The sequence below is a fragment of the Pimephales promelas genome, chromosome 22 (assembly GCF_988280905.1).
Source record: "Pimephales promelas chromosome 22, fPimPro1.hap1.1, whole genome shotgun sequence".
Lineage (NCBI taxonomy): Eukaryota > Metazoa > Chordata > Actinopteri > Cypriniformes > Leuciscidae > Pimephales > Pimephales promelas.
In genome coordinates this window covers 15,078,087-15,093,014 of record NC_142790.1, presented here as the reverse complement: position 1 = coordinate 15,093,014, position 14,928 = coordinate 15,078,087, and the positions used below count along the sequence as shown (strand labels likewise).

At 36.0% G+C, this 14,928-nt stretch overlaps 1 protein-coding gene across 1 annotated transcript; it reads left to right on the top strand.

Moving 5' to 3' along the window:
- The first annotated feature begins 579 nt into the window (after window positions 1-579).
- ipo4 (importin 4) lies at window positions 580-14,773 on the top strand. The gene is made up of 30 exons (XM_039666687.2): window positions 580-910; window positions 1,096-1,182; window positions 1,263-1,342; window positions 1,435-1,476; window positions 1,708-1,837; window positions 3,416-3,595; window positions 3,698-3,763; window positions 3,973-4,074; window positions 4,155-4,238; window positions 4,437-4,586; window positions 5,388-5,441; window positions 5,545-5,654; window positions 5,768-5,876; window positions 5,988-6,117; window positions 6,288-6,401; window positions 6,482-6,595; window positions 6,706-6,829; window positions 7,216-7,327; window positions 7,412-7,536; window positions 7,619-7,696; window positions 8,187-8,244; window positions 8,341-8,446; window positions 9,776-9,969; window positions 10,917-10,967; window positions 11,080-11,205; window positions 12,577-12,803; window positions 12,886-13,018; window positions 13,797-13,901; window positions 13,999-14,068; window positions 14,167-14,773. Exons 1-30 carry the CDS (start codon window positions 842-844, stop codon window positions 14,295-14,297), a joined length of 3,261 nt encoding a protein of 1,086 aa, XP_039522621.2. The 5' UTR covers window positions 580-841; the 3' UTR covers window positions 14,298-14,773.
- Window positions 14,774-14,928: the final 155 nt, after the last annotated feature.

The window sequence follows — 14,928 nt, the reverse complement described above, 5'->3', positions numbered from 1 at the left end:
TATCTATCTATCTATCTATCTATCTATCTATCTATCTATCTATCTATCTATCTATCTATCTATCTATCTATTTTGTGGGTTTGTTGTATGCATTCATTTATGCAGTCTTCCTCATTGACTTGCAGTTGGTAGGCCACTGTTTATATTGTTTTCAGATTTTTTTTTTAAACTTGTTTTTCTGTTGGCTAGTGCAGTTTTCTCGGTGATGATAATCATTTGCCATCTGTCGATTGCAGCTTTCTTACGGAAATTCAAATGCAAATAGCCCATTAGCGCTTCATTCATCATCTCTAGCAATCTTACACCGCCTAAACATGAACCACTTCAAAACAAACAGAAGCAAAATATGAACAACTTTTAGAGACTTTGTTGCTTGAATGACACACAAACAACAGTTTCATTATCACGTGGTTCATCCACAGTTTTATCTATCTGTGCCATATACTGTAAAAAATAGGTCTGTGCACAGTGAATTTCGACCTCCTTTACCACAGCAGGCGCTGTTGTTATATTCCCGTCAAATGTATGTCTGAATGGTCTGAATCACATGGTTTTCAGGGCTGTGGTCCCTTTAACGTCCAACTCATGCGGCGTTTTCTCCTTCTGCCCAGCGTGGTAACTTTTGAGAACTCCGCACATAAGCGCTCGTTCAATTGAATATCATTTCCACATGACAGTTTATTTATGTGATACTAACATAGTTATTTAATATTCTTTGACAGAGTGTTATCTGGCCCAAATATCGTGTGAAAACTGTCATATTGTCAACTGCATGTCATCTGATTTGGTCTGGTGGTGGCTGTAGATTATTTGGTAATTTTGAATAAAATAACGGTTGAACATGATGTCAGAAGAGCTCGAGCGCGTCCTGGTGCGGCTGACAGAACCGGACAACGCTGTTATTCAGCAGGTAACGTTAGATACTTATATGAAACTGTCATACTGTCCCAAAATAGGCATTATGCTATATTTGATTGATTTAATATTGATTATATTAGTTAATGGTCATTTTCAGTGCTATATGGTGTTTAGGGACTGTTATACATGGTCTTTTTAAGCCCGTGATGATGTTTAAGCAGTCATTTTCTTTATCAGGCCACTGCTGAGTTGAAACAGGCATTTAAAGATCCAGCTATCATTCCTGCTTTGTGTGCTGTCATGACTGGATCTCAAAACCCACAGGCAAGTTACTGTTATTCATTATGTCAAGTTGTCATAGTCCTACTCAAAGACTTGCTTTAATGCTGTCATTCTTGCTTCAGGTCCGCCAGTCGGCTGCAGTGATGCTCAGGATGAGAGTTAGAAAGCATTGGAAGAAAATCAGTCCAGACCACCGAGAAAGGTTTTGGATATGTTTTTCACTTATATAATTTCGTCTATTTTGATAGAGATTTGCTAATTTGTGATTCAAATGTTTTCATCCTGCTCCCCCAGTCTGAAGGCAGTGGTGCTGCAGGCTTTACAGCAAGAAACAGAGTAAGTCTGGTGGTGCCATGGTACATGATAATGTAAACTAAGATAGTCTACGATAACTACGTTAACACTGTACTATGTATGTCTATTATGGTATTAACTTAGTCAGCTTTAAGGAACAGATATAGTTTAATAAACAAGCTATATCTGTTTAATAAATAAAGCTGTTTAATAAAGGGTGTGTACATTTTTCATGCAGGTGTTAATTTTTCTTTTAATATTTCCATTCCTCAGACACACAGTTCGTCACTCTCTCTCTCAGCTGAGCGCTGTCCTGGTGAAACACGAGACCCCAGACCGCTGGCCCGCTCTCCTCACTCTATTAAACCAGTCTACTAAAAGCAATAACCCACAGGATAGACAGGTAACCCCATTTAACTTGTTAAAAAAGTACTGTGCCACTACCATGGTACGTTTATGATATTATAACTTTTATCAAATTCTTATACTATGGTTTTTCATGGAATTATTTGACATACAGTGTTCAAAAACTTTAGGAAATTCTCGACTGAAAATACTCTAATAATATTTATGAATGATTTATTTATTTATATAATTATTTGAATTGTATAACAAATCATGTTTTTATTAAGATCGGAAAAGATATACATTTGCTTTATATATATATATATATATATATATATATATATATATATATATATATATATATATATAATATAAATAAGAATAATATTATTATTAAAATAAACTTGTTAGTATTATAATAGTTTTTTTATTCGCTTTGGTACTATTTTCACAAGTAAGGTGTACATTTTCAAAACTCTTAGTGCTAATATCACAACAGATCATCAAAAGTGCACTTTTTTGAAACATTTCATCATGTTTTCAACTGTGTTAGTACAATTCACACAATCACAAAGTATCCTTTTCACAACACAAAATAAGTGTTTCATTTACATTATTGTTTCATTCACAGTAACTGCCTTTCATAAAGCTCTTACTATCAAACTTTTTATTTGCATCTCTTTTTGTTCAGTTTAATACTTTTGTCTATTATTTAATCCAACAGATCTTAATGGTTAATCAATTAATCATTTGGTAAACCTATAGATTTTCATTTCAGCAATATACAGATTTTGAAAACTACAGAAATAAAATGTGTGTTTGTATGAATATTTACGTAAATTACATGTAACCACACATGATGAATACTCGTTATAGCTAATTGATTTCACATAGTGGTAACCACAATTGGCCACTGTAAATGATTGTATAGAATGTCTTCATTGATCCTTCACTTGATTACATATATGATGGATATTTGGAAATTATAGATTATGTAAATGTTGGGTACTGTAAGTGTATTGCCTAATGTTACAGTAAAACTGTGTAATCTGTCTTTTATAGTACTGTAACATATTCATTTCAGCACTCCTAAGGCCGATTTGAAACATGTATCTTGCATTGTTTGCTGTTGGATGAACTGATTGTTAAAAGTACTAAACTGAAAGAAGATCATATGGTTGTGTTTCAGTGATTAAACCAAATGTTCTCATTACATATTACAATAATCTTGTGTTTGTAATAATGATTATGTGGACTGAAAACATGTGCAACTGACTGAAAGCATTACATCAGGTTTTGAAAGCTGCGTTACAAGTGTGATCAGTTTGGATTTTTGTACTAAGAGTTTTGAAAATGTACACCTTACTTGTGAAAATAGTACCAAAGCGAATACAAAAAAAAACTGTAATCATTTTGTTTTAAAGTATTTCAGCTTATGATGGAGATTAATTGGATTGGTGTGAAAGGGATAGTTCACCAAAATCATTTTCTCATAATTTACTTACTATAAAGTTTTTTTTTAAACTGAAAAATTTGCTTTAAAATTTGCTTGATTCTCTGTACATTTGAGTTAGTTGGAATTGGTGTACCATTCTTGTCATACAAAACACCCCCCAAATTTTTTTGTTCTGTTCAGGTGGGTCTTTTATTGCTCAGTAAGGTGGTGGGATCAAACCCTGAGCCCTTTAAACCCCACTACAAGGAACTTCTCCAGCTGCTTGGGACTGTTCTCCAAGACCTGGACAATCCTACTGCTCTCTACTACTGCATTCTCACCCTTACCTCCATCACAACCTACACCGGCACAGAGGAGATGGTCTGTTCTGCTTCCTCTGACTGCTCTAATTTGCCCTTGGATTTAAGAATTAGTGTTTAATACTACATTCAGCATGTTCAAAATGTTGTTTTTCTCTTTCAGAACCTGGTGCGGTCTCTGATCCCCAAACTGCTCATTGCCCTTAAACGCCTCATTCAGGCAGACCAGGTGAAGATACTTTGATAACACTCTTGCTGTGTTCGTATGGTAATGCTCCAATCATGGTTTCCATTATGTTACTCAATGATGTGCTAAAGACCGTGTGAGTTGCGTCGCTTGATCAGTTTGCGTTTATGAGCCTTTAAGTGGCCCAATGGCTTTGACCATCCCTCAATCTTTCATTTTTATCTCACAAGTTTGTTTTTTGTTCTTTTAAGGACCAGGCCAGCGAGGCAATGGAAGTTTTAGATGAGCTGATGGAAAGCGAGGTTTCCATCATTGTCCCACACATTGCTGAAATTGTCCGATTTTGCCTTGAGGTTTGTCCACACTTCTTCAAAGTTGAAGATTGTGTTGATTTGGAGCCATTAAACAATAAAGTTTATGTTCTCTCTTCTAGATCAGTGCAGATGTCTCCCTTAGTGATTCTCTGCGTGTAAAAGCCCTGTCATGTATCGCTGTTCTCATCAGACTTAAAAACAAGGTAACTCTCACTTCTTGCCTTTGCTTTTCCTACTAAGGGCCCAGGCTATACTTAATCTAATTTGAATTTAACGTTCCGCTCTGTCTCAAACACAGTCGTGTCCACACAGCTTTCAAAAGTATACTCAAGCACGAATGGATGAGTGATTTAAATTATTACTTGTAATAATCACTTCTGTTTTTTTTATCTGTTCTCTAGGCTGTATTAAAGCATAAACTCTTGCAGCCAATCCTGCAAGTAGTGTTTCCAATCTTGAGTGCAGCTCCCCCTCCTGGAGAAGAGGACCCAGAGGATGAGGAAAATGATACTGAGGGCGACAGTGAGAATCCCAAACACTTTGCTGTTCAGGTGGGTCTCTTCACATGCTTTATCTCTTGCTTTATCTCTTGTACTCAATATTTTCACATTGTCATTAAGCCATGACTCAAATTTTTAGGAATTTGAGACCTGGTTTCACAGAAAGGGTTTAGATTAAGCCAGGATTTGGCCTTAGTTCATTTCAGTTAAGACAGCTCAAACATGTCTCTGTCAAACCAGGCATGAATCAAGTATTTATTTATCAAACATGGTTGACACACACAAGTACAGTCTGACTTTAGAATGTAATTAACACTGATGAATAAACAGTATAAGTTAAGGCTATTAAATGGCAGTTCCAAACTAGGTTTTGTTAATAAAATAGAGTTAGTACGTTTTCACCTCTGATATTATAACGTGATTAAGAATTAAACTTAAGTATTGACTTGGAAGTATGCAGATGTCTTGGTGCACTGAGAGTCGACCTGCACAGAGTTAATTAAACTACCTTAATTCAGCTGTTCTGAAACCGAGAGTTGACCATCTCAGGGTGAGTCAACTCAGAGTTCAAGTTTTAAATCAATAGTTGGTTGAGCCTCCTTATTGAAACGGACCTAAGATATCGAATCAGGGCTCAATTTTCTCAAAAAGTCAGACAGAAAAGTCAGAAAAGTCAAAGCTTTCAAAATAAAAGTCTTACATCAGTAAAACATTAGAATTACTTTTTTCTGTTGTTGTCTGTTTTACGACACACTCCGCGACCCACAGGTTCAGAAACACTGCCCTATACTGTATCTATGTCACTCTCTCGCATGTGTTTTATGACTATCTTACATTTGTGTTCTCTTGAAGGTCATTGACACAATGGCTCTTCACATGCCACCAGAAAAACTCTTCAACCAGCTGGTTAGTAAAAAAAAAACACTTATTGATTGGCCATAATAAAAAAAGTAGACTTATACCTTCCAGTTATTCTATTAAAATGTATTTGTGATTTTGTATCCTGCAGATGCCTTTCACTCAGGCTTGCTTGTCAAGTGAGAACCCGTATGAGCGTAAGGGGGGTCTCATGTGTATGGCAGTGCTGGCCGAGGGCTGTGCAGATCACATCCGTACCAAGTAAGCTGTACTTTACAATTATACATAGATTTCTACCCAAATTCACTGCACATAATTTCCAAATGCACAAAAAGCAGTCTGCTTAATGTTTTTTTCTTTTCTTTATGTGTTAGGATGTTGTCATCCATGCTTCAAACTGTGTGTAGCAGTCTATCAGACAATAACCAGGTGGTCCGCAGTGCAGCGCTCTTTGCCCTTGGCCAGTTTTCTGAACATTTGCAGGTCAGACTGAAACGTCAAGACATTTTTTTATTAATAAGTCTTTTATGCTATGCCTTTTATGCTTATTCAGTAGCTTGGTTTGAGTTTAAAGAGTTAATTTGTCTTTCACAGCCAGATGTCAGTAAATTCCATGCTGAACTGATGCCGTTGTTGCATGGATACTTGTCGGCGGTGAATCAGACCAAAATCGGACACATGACGAAGGCCTTCTATGCCTTAGAAAACTTCTTAGAGAACTTAGGTTAGAATGCAGACACCATTAAATATGTACCTTTTAAGATTTTTTTTTTTTTAAATTTTATAATTATAAATGCTTTATCAATATAATATACTTTAAGTATTTGTTTGATTTAATATTTTATTAAGTCATCTTGTTTCTCTCTTATTCCTTTTCTTTCTTCTCATGATCAGGTCAAGAAATTGAGCCCTATCTGCCCACTCTAATGGAAACCATGTTGTCAGCCCTTAACAATGCAGAAAACTTTAAACTGAAAGAGCTAGCTGTCAGTGCAATCGGAGCAATTGGTAACTTCATCCTTCCATTTACATGCCATTTTATGCTGTTATAGTAATCCCCAGACTTATGAGATCTCTTGCTTTCTCAGCTAATGCTGCCAAGGAGATGCTATTGCCTTACTTTACTCCAATTATTGAGAGTCTGAAGGGATTCCTGACGGACACAAGAGAGGAGATGAGGGCTCTGCAGACACAGGCACTAGGTAAAAACAATGATCTAACATCTTCCATATTTCGTAAGCATCATGTATAAGGAGGCACTCAGCCTAACCTAATCTGTCATCACTCCTTTTTCTCTGTATATCTTTCATAGACACACTTTCCGTGTTGGCCCGCACTGTTGGTAAGGATGCGTTTAGTCCATTGGCAGCGGAGTGTGTGCAGTTAGGTCTGAACCTCACAGACGCAGTGGATGATCCAGACCTGCGCCGTTGCACGTATGACGTCTGAAATCCTCTGTCTGCAAATTGTGTATTTATATACGTAGATGCTATAAAGGGAAGATTCATAGGAAAAGTAATGGAGTCCCAACATTTCAATTTGGCAGTTTAAATGGAAGTTCCACATTTCATTAAAAAAAAGTTTTTTTTTTGAAGGGGTGTCACCAGTTTGTTTACTCTAGCATGCATATGTATGTTTGGACCAACTTGAAAATAAATATATAAACAAATACCTTTAAAAAAAAAGAAAATAATATATATATATATATATATGTATATGTTTTATTTTTTAAAGCAATCATTGAATTTAAATTGATACTATTGTTGTCAGTTTTTGGAAGATTGAGGCTGAATTTTAAGCAGATTGCATTCATTCTCTCCAGGTATAGCTTATTCTCTGCTGTATCTGAAGTGAGTCCTGACTGTCTAACTCCTCATCTAACTTCCATCACCACGGTGATGCTGCTGTCACTCAGGTCCACAGAGGGTGTGACGGTCAGTGTTGGACTTTTCTCTCAGATCATCTTCTGTACACCGTCAAAAATTATAAGGATTATAATATTCCTATCCACTTCACAGACTCATTTGGAGGAAGACAAACAGTTTGTGCTCCTGGACGATGATGACGATGATGATGAAGAGGGTGATGCCATTTTAGATGAAGAGGAAGAAGAAACTGAGGTTGATGACAGTGATGTTGCAGGGTATATCTCAGTCTCTGTCATTCTTTCTCTTTATTGGTCTCTTATGTAAGAGCATTAATCAGGACTCCCTCTGTTCTCTCAGATTCAGTGTGGAAAATGCTTACATAGACGAGAAAGAAGATGCTTGTGATGCTTTGGGTGAAATCGCCTTCAACACAGGGTAAAGAGGCTTGTTTTACATAATGCACACAAACTGTCATGCATTTGCAAACTAGAGGCTTATATTAGGTGTATATGCACTCACTCAAAAGTCTGGGGCCATTAAGATTTTATTTTTGGAACAAATTAATACTTTTATTTTGCCAGGATGCATAAAATTGATCAAAAAAGGTTTCTGTGTTCTAAATGACACATAGGTTTACTAAAACGGCCACTGAACGTTTGCAGGGTATGCTATGCTAAATTTCTCATTTCTCACAAAATACACTTCCACAGTAGCATATTTCTGAGCAGTATATAATGTTGGGCTGGACGAAAGTAGTTCTTGACACAAATCCCCCTCAAATTTATGGCTTTGGTCATGTCAGCAGAAAAGACAGACATTTATCAGTTATTAGACAGTTAACTGGCTAATACGTGGAGTATACTAAATGTTTAGTTTTGGCACAAAACACAGTTCTTAGAATCCATCTTATTTTTGTGTCTCTCAGAGTGGCGTTCCAGCCCTTCCTGGAGTCCAGTTTCCAGCAGGTCTTTGAGCTCTGTGATGTGAGTGACTGGTGCCATGTTTGTGGTTTCATGAGTGCTTGCACATAATGCTGAGTTACTGATGTTTGTGCTCCTTTGTGCTTGTGCATCCATTAGTTCCCACATGAGGATGTGAGGAGAGCTGCCTTTGGTGCCATGGGCCAGTTCTGCCGATCTCAGCACAAAGTTTGGAAGGAAAACCCAACGGAGGCTAACCACCAGGGTACATTAAAACTGACTGTACACAATAGGTCTGGGCAGTATGGCCACATTTAGTGAGCAGTGTGTCAGCAGGTAGATTATTCTGTGCTCTTTATGCTTCAGAATATCTTTGATGCTAAAACTGTAGTCTAACTGCTTAAGTATTGACAACTTGGTTGATTATAACCAAAGCTAGAAATGTAAATTTTCATGAATTTTCATAATCAATTTAATTTAAGAATTAACAAATCATTAATGAAACATAATATTTTATTCTGTAAGTATCATGTTCTTTTAATCATAACCGAAAGTTATACACTACAAAAGTTTTGTGAAAGATATTAATATTTTTATTCACTAGTAAGGATGCATTAAATTTGGCAGTAAAGAGATGTTTAATGTTACAAAATTTCTATTTCAAATATATTCTGTTCTTTTTAACGTTCTATTAATAAAATAATCATGAGAAAATAATGCATCACTGTTTCCACAAAAATATTAAGCAGTACGACTTATTTGACAATAATAAAATAAATTTTTTTTTGAGCAACAAATCAGAAATATTAGAATAATATATATTAGAATAAGTATAATTTCTGAAGGATGTGACTGAAGACTGGGGTATTGGTTGCCGAAAATGCAGCTTTGCCATCCCAGCAATAAATGACATTTGTATTTATATATATATATATATATATATATATATATATATATATATATATATATATTGTATATAAAACAGTGATATTGCTAAACATTATTAAAATTTTAAATCACTGTGTTTAATGTATATTTGATTAAATTAATGCAGCCTAGGAGGTTTTAAAAAATAGAATGAAGTAATATAATACTTGAGTTAAATAAATGGATTTACTAGATTATGTCCGTAACCATATATAATAGTAATGCACATTTTTATGAATGAAACATTTTCGAGTTGAATTTCCAGAAAAAAAAATCACTTTATGTATACTGTTACCATTAGAAAATTTAGCTCAAACCTCCCACCTCTGGTACTCACATCTACATGTCTCTGATTTTTCATTTGCACTCTCCTTTACATTCACATCACGCTCACTCTCTGCTTCCTTTCATCTGTTCTGTGTCTGTCTAATGATGTCTCTCAAAGAATTAGGATCGCCACTTGTCAAGAGGATTAACTTTTAACTCGGACTGTATTGCTGTGGAGTGCCTCAAGGCCCCTATCATTCATTCACTTCTTATCGTTTCCTTCCCACCCACTTCTTCATTGAATTAGCTGCAGTAAATGTGAAGGTGAAAGAACATGCAGTTTTCAATTACCCTGAATCCTTTGATCAACTCTTGCATCTCTCTCTTTATATCTCTCCAGCTCTGCATAAGCTGTTGCAGGTGGTGTTGCCTTGTTTTCTGGAGGCGGTGAGACAAGACAGAGAGAGACAGGTGGTGATGGCTGTACTGGAGTCCATGAATGCTGTGATTAAATCCTGCCAGGGGGAGGCACTGCAGGCTCCAGGGATACTGACTGAAATAAGTAACGCCATCAAAGACGTACTGAAGAAAAAGGTCAGAATTTAATTTTAAGACCTCTTTGGGTATCAAGCCCTGAAATGAATGCAGTCATCTGACCAGATATAATGTTATAAAATTCTGTCCCTGTACAAACACTTCAGCTTTTACATCAGGATTTGCCCTTTTGGCAAAGAACATACAAACTGTTTTCTCGACATTAAAATGTAAACGTGATTTAGCAAGTAATTGTGACGTTGGGATGATTCCTTATGTAGCCTAACTTTTTTTGTGTTTTCAGCTTCAGAATCATGAAAATTGTTATTATGGTGTCTCTATTGTCCCGTGCTTTGGGTTTACAGCACCAAGTCCAAGACTTTTCATTTGCACATTTACATTGCACATTTACAATGTAATATCAAATTTAGCATTTTAATCTTTGACCTTTTACCATATGTCTTGGAGTATCACAATATTATCGTATTGTCAGTTGATTTGTATCGAATCGTGACATGAGGGTATTGTTATACCCCTAATTAATTCCGTTATGTGTGACTGTTTAGACTGAGGTCGCTTTGCAATACATCTGACCTGTATCAGATTTAGTGCCACAAATCAGAATTGAAAGATCAGATTACATGTGGATTGTGCTGTTCAAATTGTCATGACAAAAACAGATCTGGGTTGCATGCGAGCAAAAAAATCAGATTTGGGCCACATTTACCTGTTGTCTGAACATAGCCTTTGAAAAAGAATGTGTACAAGGCAGTAGAAAAACTGTGTATAATTATCCTCTGAAAATCCTTTTTAAGCAAAGCAAAAGGCTTATACTGTCAAAAAAATTTGTTTCAAATAATTAAATGAATTATAGCACTGACAGAAACTGGCTTCAAACAGCAGCTTATTCTCATTTCTTCAAGGTGTTACATAAGCCTGCAGTCATAAGGGGGTGGCTGGCTATTTCTTATGCTTGTGATCTCATTTTCTCTTTCTGTCTCGCTCAGACCGTGTGTCAGGATGTAGGTGGGGATGAAGCAGATGATGATGAGCAGCAGGTGTTTTGAGTATTTTAGTTTTTATAATTTAGTCACAGTTCACTGTCAGCACTGATACAATTAACCTAAAAGGACTGTGACAGAGTGGAATAATTGAGTGTTTGTGTCTCAGGCGGAGTATGATGCCATGCTGCAGGAGTTTGCCGGTGAAGGGATTCCTGTTTTAGCCTCGGCTGTACCAGCTGAGACGTTCTACCCTCACCTTAATGACCTGCTGCCTCTCATCATGAGCAAAGCTGTGAGTCTCGAATTCTCTCATTCTGCATTCACACAGATGAAGGTCTTACTTCAAGAGCATCTTCAACCGACAGTCTCTCAGACGGAGCGTGATGTGACTTGAATTTGAGAATGAATTAAATGTTTTTAATTTATAACGTTTAAACATTTAGACATAAAACAACTTCAAATTAACATTGTACACACACACACACACACACATATATATATATATATATATATATATATATATATATATATATATGTAAGTGTGTGTGTGTGTGTGTGTGTGTGTGTGTGTGTATATATATATATATATATATATATATTTCTTTTAGTAGTAGTAAATATCCATCATGAATTAAAGTCTCCTTTACTCTTTCTTAAATGGCATTTCATTTTAATGGATATTTTATAATAAACAAAACTACAAAAATATGTGAAATAAATATTTCCGTTCAATACTTTAGGGTCTTTTATGGTCACCAAAGCTGCATTTATTTGATAAAAAAAATATAGTAATATTGTGAAATATTTTTAGTCACCCTGTAGTCAATAATTGTATCCCTTAAAACTCACATTTGATCACCAAAATGACCTGTTTAAATGTTTTTTCTTTGGAAAAAAAATCTTCATGCCTTAAATTAGCTTAAATGTTACTACAATCTTGTTTAATTAATTTTACGAGGTTCTATGAATATGCAAATTAGCCCTGCCTCCATTCACTCACACCAGCTCAGAGATCCACTAGTTGACAATCACTCATTGTCGTGATTAAGGTAGTTTGTTACAGCAGTAACGCCAGTGATTTCAAACTGCGTTTTGAATGTCTTTGGTTCACTGCGGTTTGAAGGAGAAAATTACTCCCCAATGGCGTTGACTTATGAATTTTCACATGGTTTGTCTTAAAGCATATTAAATACACCACATAGACATATAAACAACATTTAAAAGCTTGATTTTCACCATAGGGGGCCATTTTCTTTAAATATAATATATTCCTGTGGTTGAAAAGCTGAATTTTCAGCAGTTATTACCAGTCTTCAGTGCCACGTGATCCTTCAGAAATCATTCTAGTTGGCTAATTTGCTGCTTAAGAAACATTTCTTATTATCATCAGTGCTAAAAACAATTGTGCTGCTTAATATTTTTGTGGAAACTGCAATATCTTTTTCATTGATTCTTTTCTTAATAGAAAGTTCAAAAGAACAGAATTTATTTTATTAATCTAACGTTCTCAACTCATTGGTAGTTAAATAACAATAACTCAAGTTATTTCTTTAACAAAATTAAATTGTTTATTAAATTCTTAATTTAAATGCATCAATTTCTTGCGCATTTCTAGCATCATCCTTTTTACTTTGTGCTGGTTTTTTTTTATTTTTTTTAATAGAAATCCTCATGCACGGAGGCAGACCGCTCCTTCTCTGTTGGAACGATTGGAGAAACCCTGCACTCATTGGTGGGTGTGGATGGAGGCAGGGCAGTTGCTGGCCGGCTGTCCAATCGGCTGCTGCCGTTGCTTGTGGCTGGAGTGAGGGACAGTGATGCAGAAGTGCGCAATAACAGTGTGTATGCACTGGGAGCTCTCGCACAAGCCGCCGGACCCATCGTTGCCTCGTATCCTTCACAGATCCCTTTGTGCATGTGTACCTGTTCTCAGATCTCAATGGCTCTGTTAACCTTAACCCCGGTGCTTCAGTGATTACCCCGTGATGCTCTCCCTGTTCTCCAACCTACTCTCTAAAGAGTCTGACCTGAGAGTCATTGACAACCTGTGTGCTGCCCTGTGCCGGATGATCATGAGCCACGTGGAGGGGGTCCCACTCGAGCAGGTCACTTCTGTCTTCATTTTAGTATCTATATTATTAAATGGATATTTACACAAAATGGTCAATTCACTTACTCCATATACTTTGGTTCATCTTCGAAACACAAATGAAGATGAGAGGAAGCTCAAGCAAGTTCTCTACCAATCAGGTTCATTCTCATGTGTTATGTAGAACCATAATGCAACTCACAGGATAGATACTTGCACCGCATTTTCATTACTGAATGATTCCGTGTTTTAAAGGAATCGGTTGAGCGAAAGATTCAATGACCATTTATAAACAATGCCTCATTCCTGAACGAATCAGCCATTTAAACGAGTCGTTTGAATTAATTATTAACCTGCTGCCACCTACTGGTGGTTTAGTTATTATACTATATAATATTTAAAACAATCGCATAACATTATTTAATGCAGTTTTGACTGCATGTCACTGGTATTTACAATTTGACTGGTATCAGCTATATAGTGTCTCAAATTTATCGAATTTAAAATGAAAGATAAAGCATAAATTTAAAACTATTAGAGAAAAATGCCATTTATAAAGGTCAACATATCATAAATAGGCAGAGTTGAATATGTCGAAGCTGACTGAACACTGATGAGGATATTGCTTCAGAATAAATTATAATTACAACACACACAAAAAAAAAATACTATTTTTTCTGGACAAGCAATTGTTTTACTCGGACAAGTGAATGACCAATTTGAATGACCAGAGATTTGGGTGATGGAACAAAAATAAATAAGGTTATAATACCCATTTTACCCTTTTCTCACAGGTTTTTCCTGCTCTGGTGGCTCGTCTCCCTCTGAAAGAGGACATGGAGGAGAACAAGACTATCTACAGCTGCCTGACATTCCTCTACTCACACAACCCTGTGCTGGTAAACCCTCATTTTCACTCCCAGCATGCTCTGCTCACAGCTCCTTATTGAATCTTGTCCTGTCAATGGACTGATTGTATTTTATTTCTCACTCCAGGTTGTTAGTCAGCTCAGGCCAATAATATCTGCTGCCGCTCATCTGTTGGGCATGAAGGATGTCGATAATGGTAAGAAAGTGTTTATACCATTGGAATATTTTAATTTTGTGTTATGAATGACATTGAGAATTGATCATTTTTATTTTGACTCGTATTTATCCTTTTAGAAACACAAAACAGCCTGCTCATGCTGCTCCGTGGTCTAGCCCAGCATCACACTCAGGAATTTCAAAGTGCGGTAATGTCACTTCCTAATGAACAGAGAAACAAAATGACCATTGCGGTCACTCAATCATAACACCTGTCCCTGATTCAAAGTATGTATCCCCTTCCCTTCCCGAAGGCCTTCCACTCTTATGAAAGCCAGCCAAACTAATAATAGATTTTTTTTTATTACATTAGAAATGGGCTTAGACAGTTAGCAGAACATGCACTCACTGGCGTACTCTGCTTTCTGTATTGCAGCAGAGACATTGAGACTATTTCCTCTTAATTTATTACAAAGGTCACTTATGCTTCTTGTCACTTTTATTTTGTTTTACTTAGAGTTGTTGTTTTTTTCCTTTCTTCGTTTATTATTTTTCTCTGTCTCAATGAATCTTCTGCTTTCCCATCTATATTGAATGTTCCATGAAATTCTGGCTTATTTGAGTGTGAAGTTTTGTATTGCCATTGCAGTGAAAGAAATATATTTCTATGAATTGTTCAAAGTTGTTTCTTTATTTTTGGTATGTATGTCCTGGGAATATGTTGAACTTGTTACCCAGAATTAGTTTAAGAAACCACCATTCGTTTCTGAAAAAGCATATTTTTATTATTATAGAAAAATGCAGTACAAGGTATGTTGCAGAATTATATTATACCTCATTCTGGATCATTTTAACTCTATTGCATCAGTAATATAATTTTATGTATCAGCAAATTAAACC

Bases quoted from the DNA above. Each gene is read 5' to 3' on its own strand.
- ipo4 (XM_039666687.2), top strand. From the start codon at position 842: ATGATGTCAGAAGAGCTCGAGCGCGTCCTGGTGCGGCTGACAGAACCG. The intron at 5,442-5,544 runs GTTAGTAAAAAA...TGTATCCTGCAG, and splicing joins AAAAACTCTTCAACCAGCTG to ATGCCTTTCACTCAGGCTTG. The intron at 6,118-6,287 runs GTTAGAATGCAG...TCTCATGATCAG, and splicing joins AAACTTCTTAGAGAACTTAG to GTCAAGAAATTGAGCCCTAT.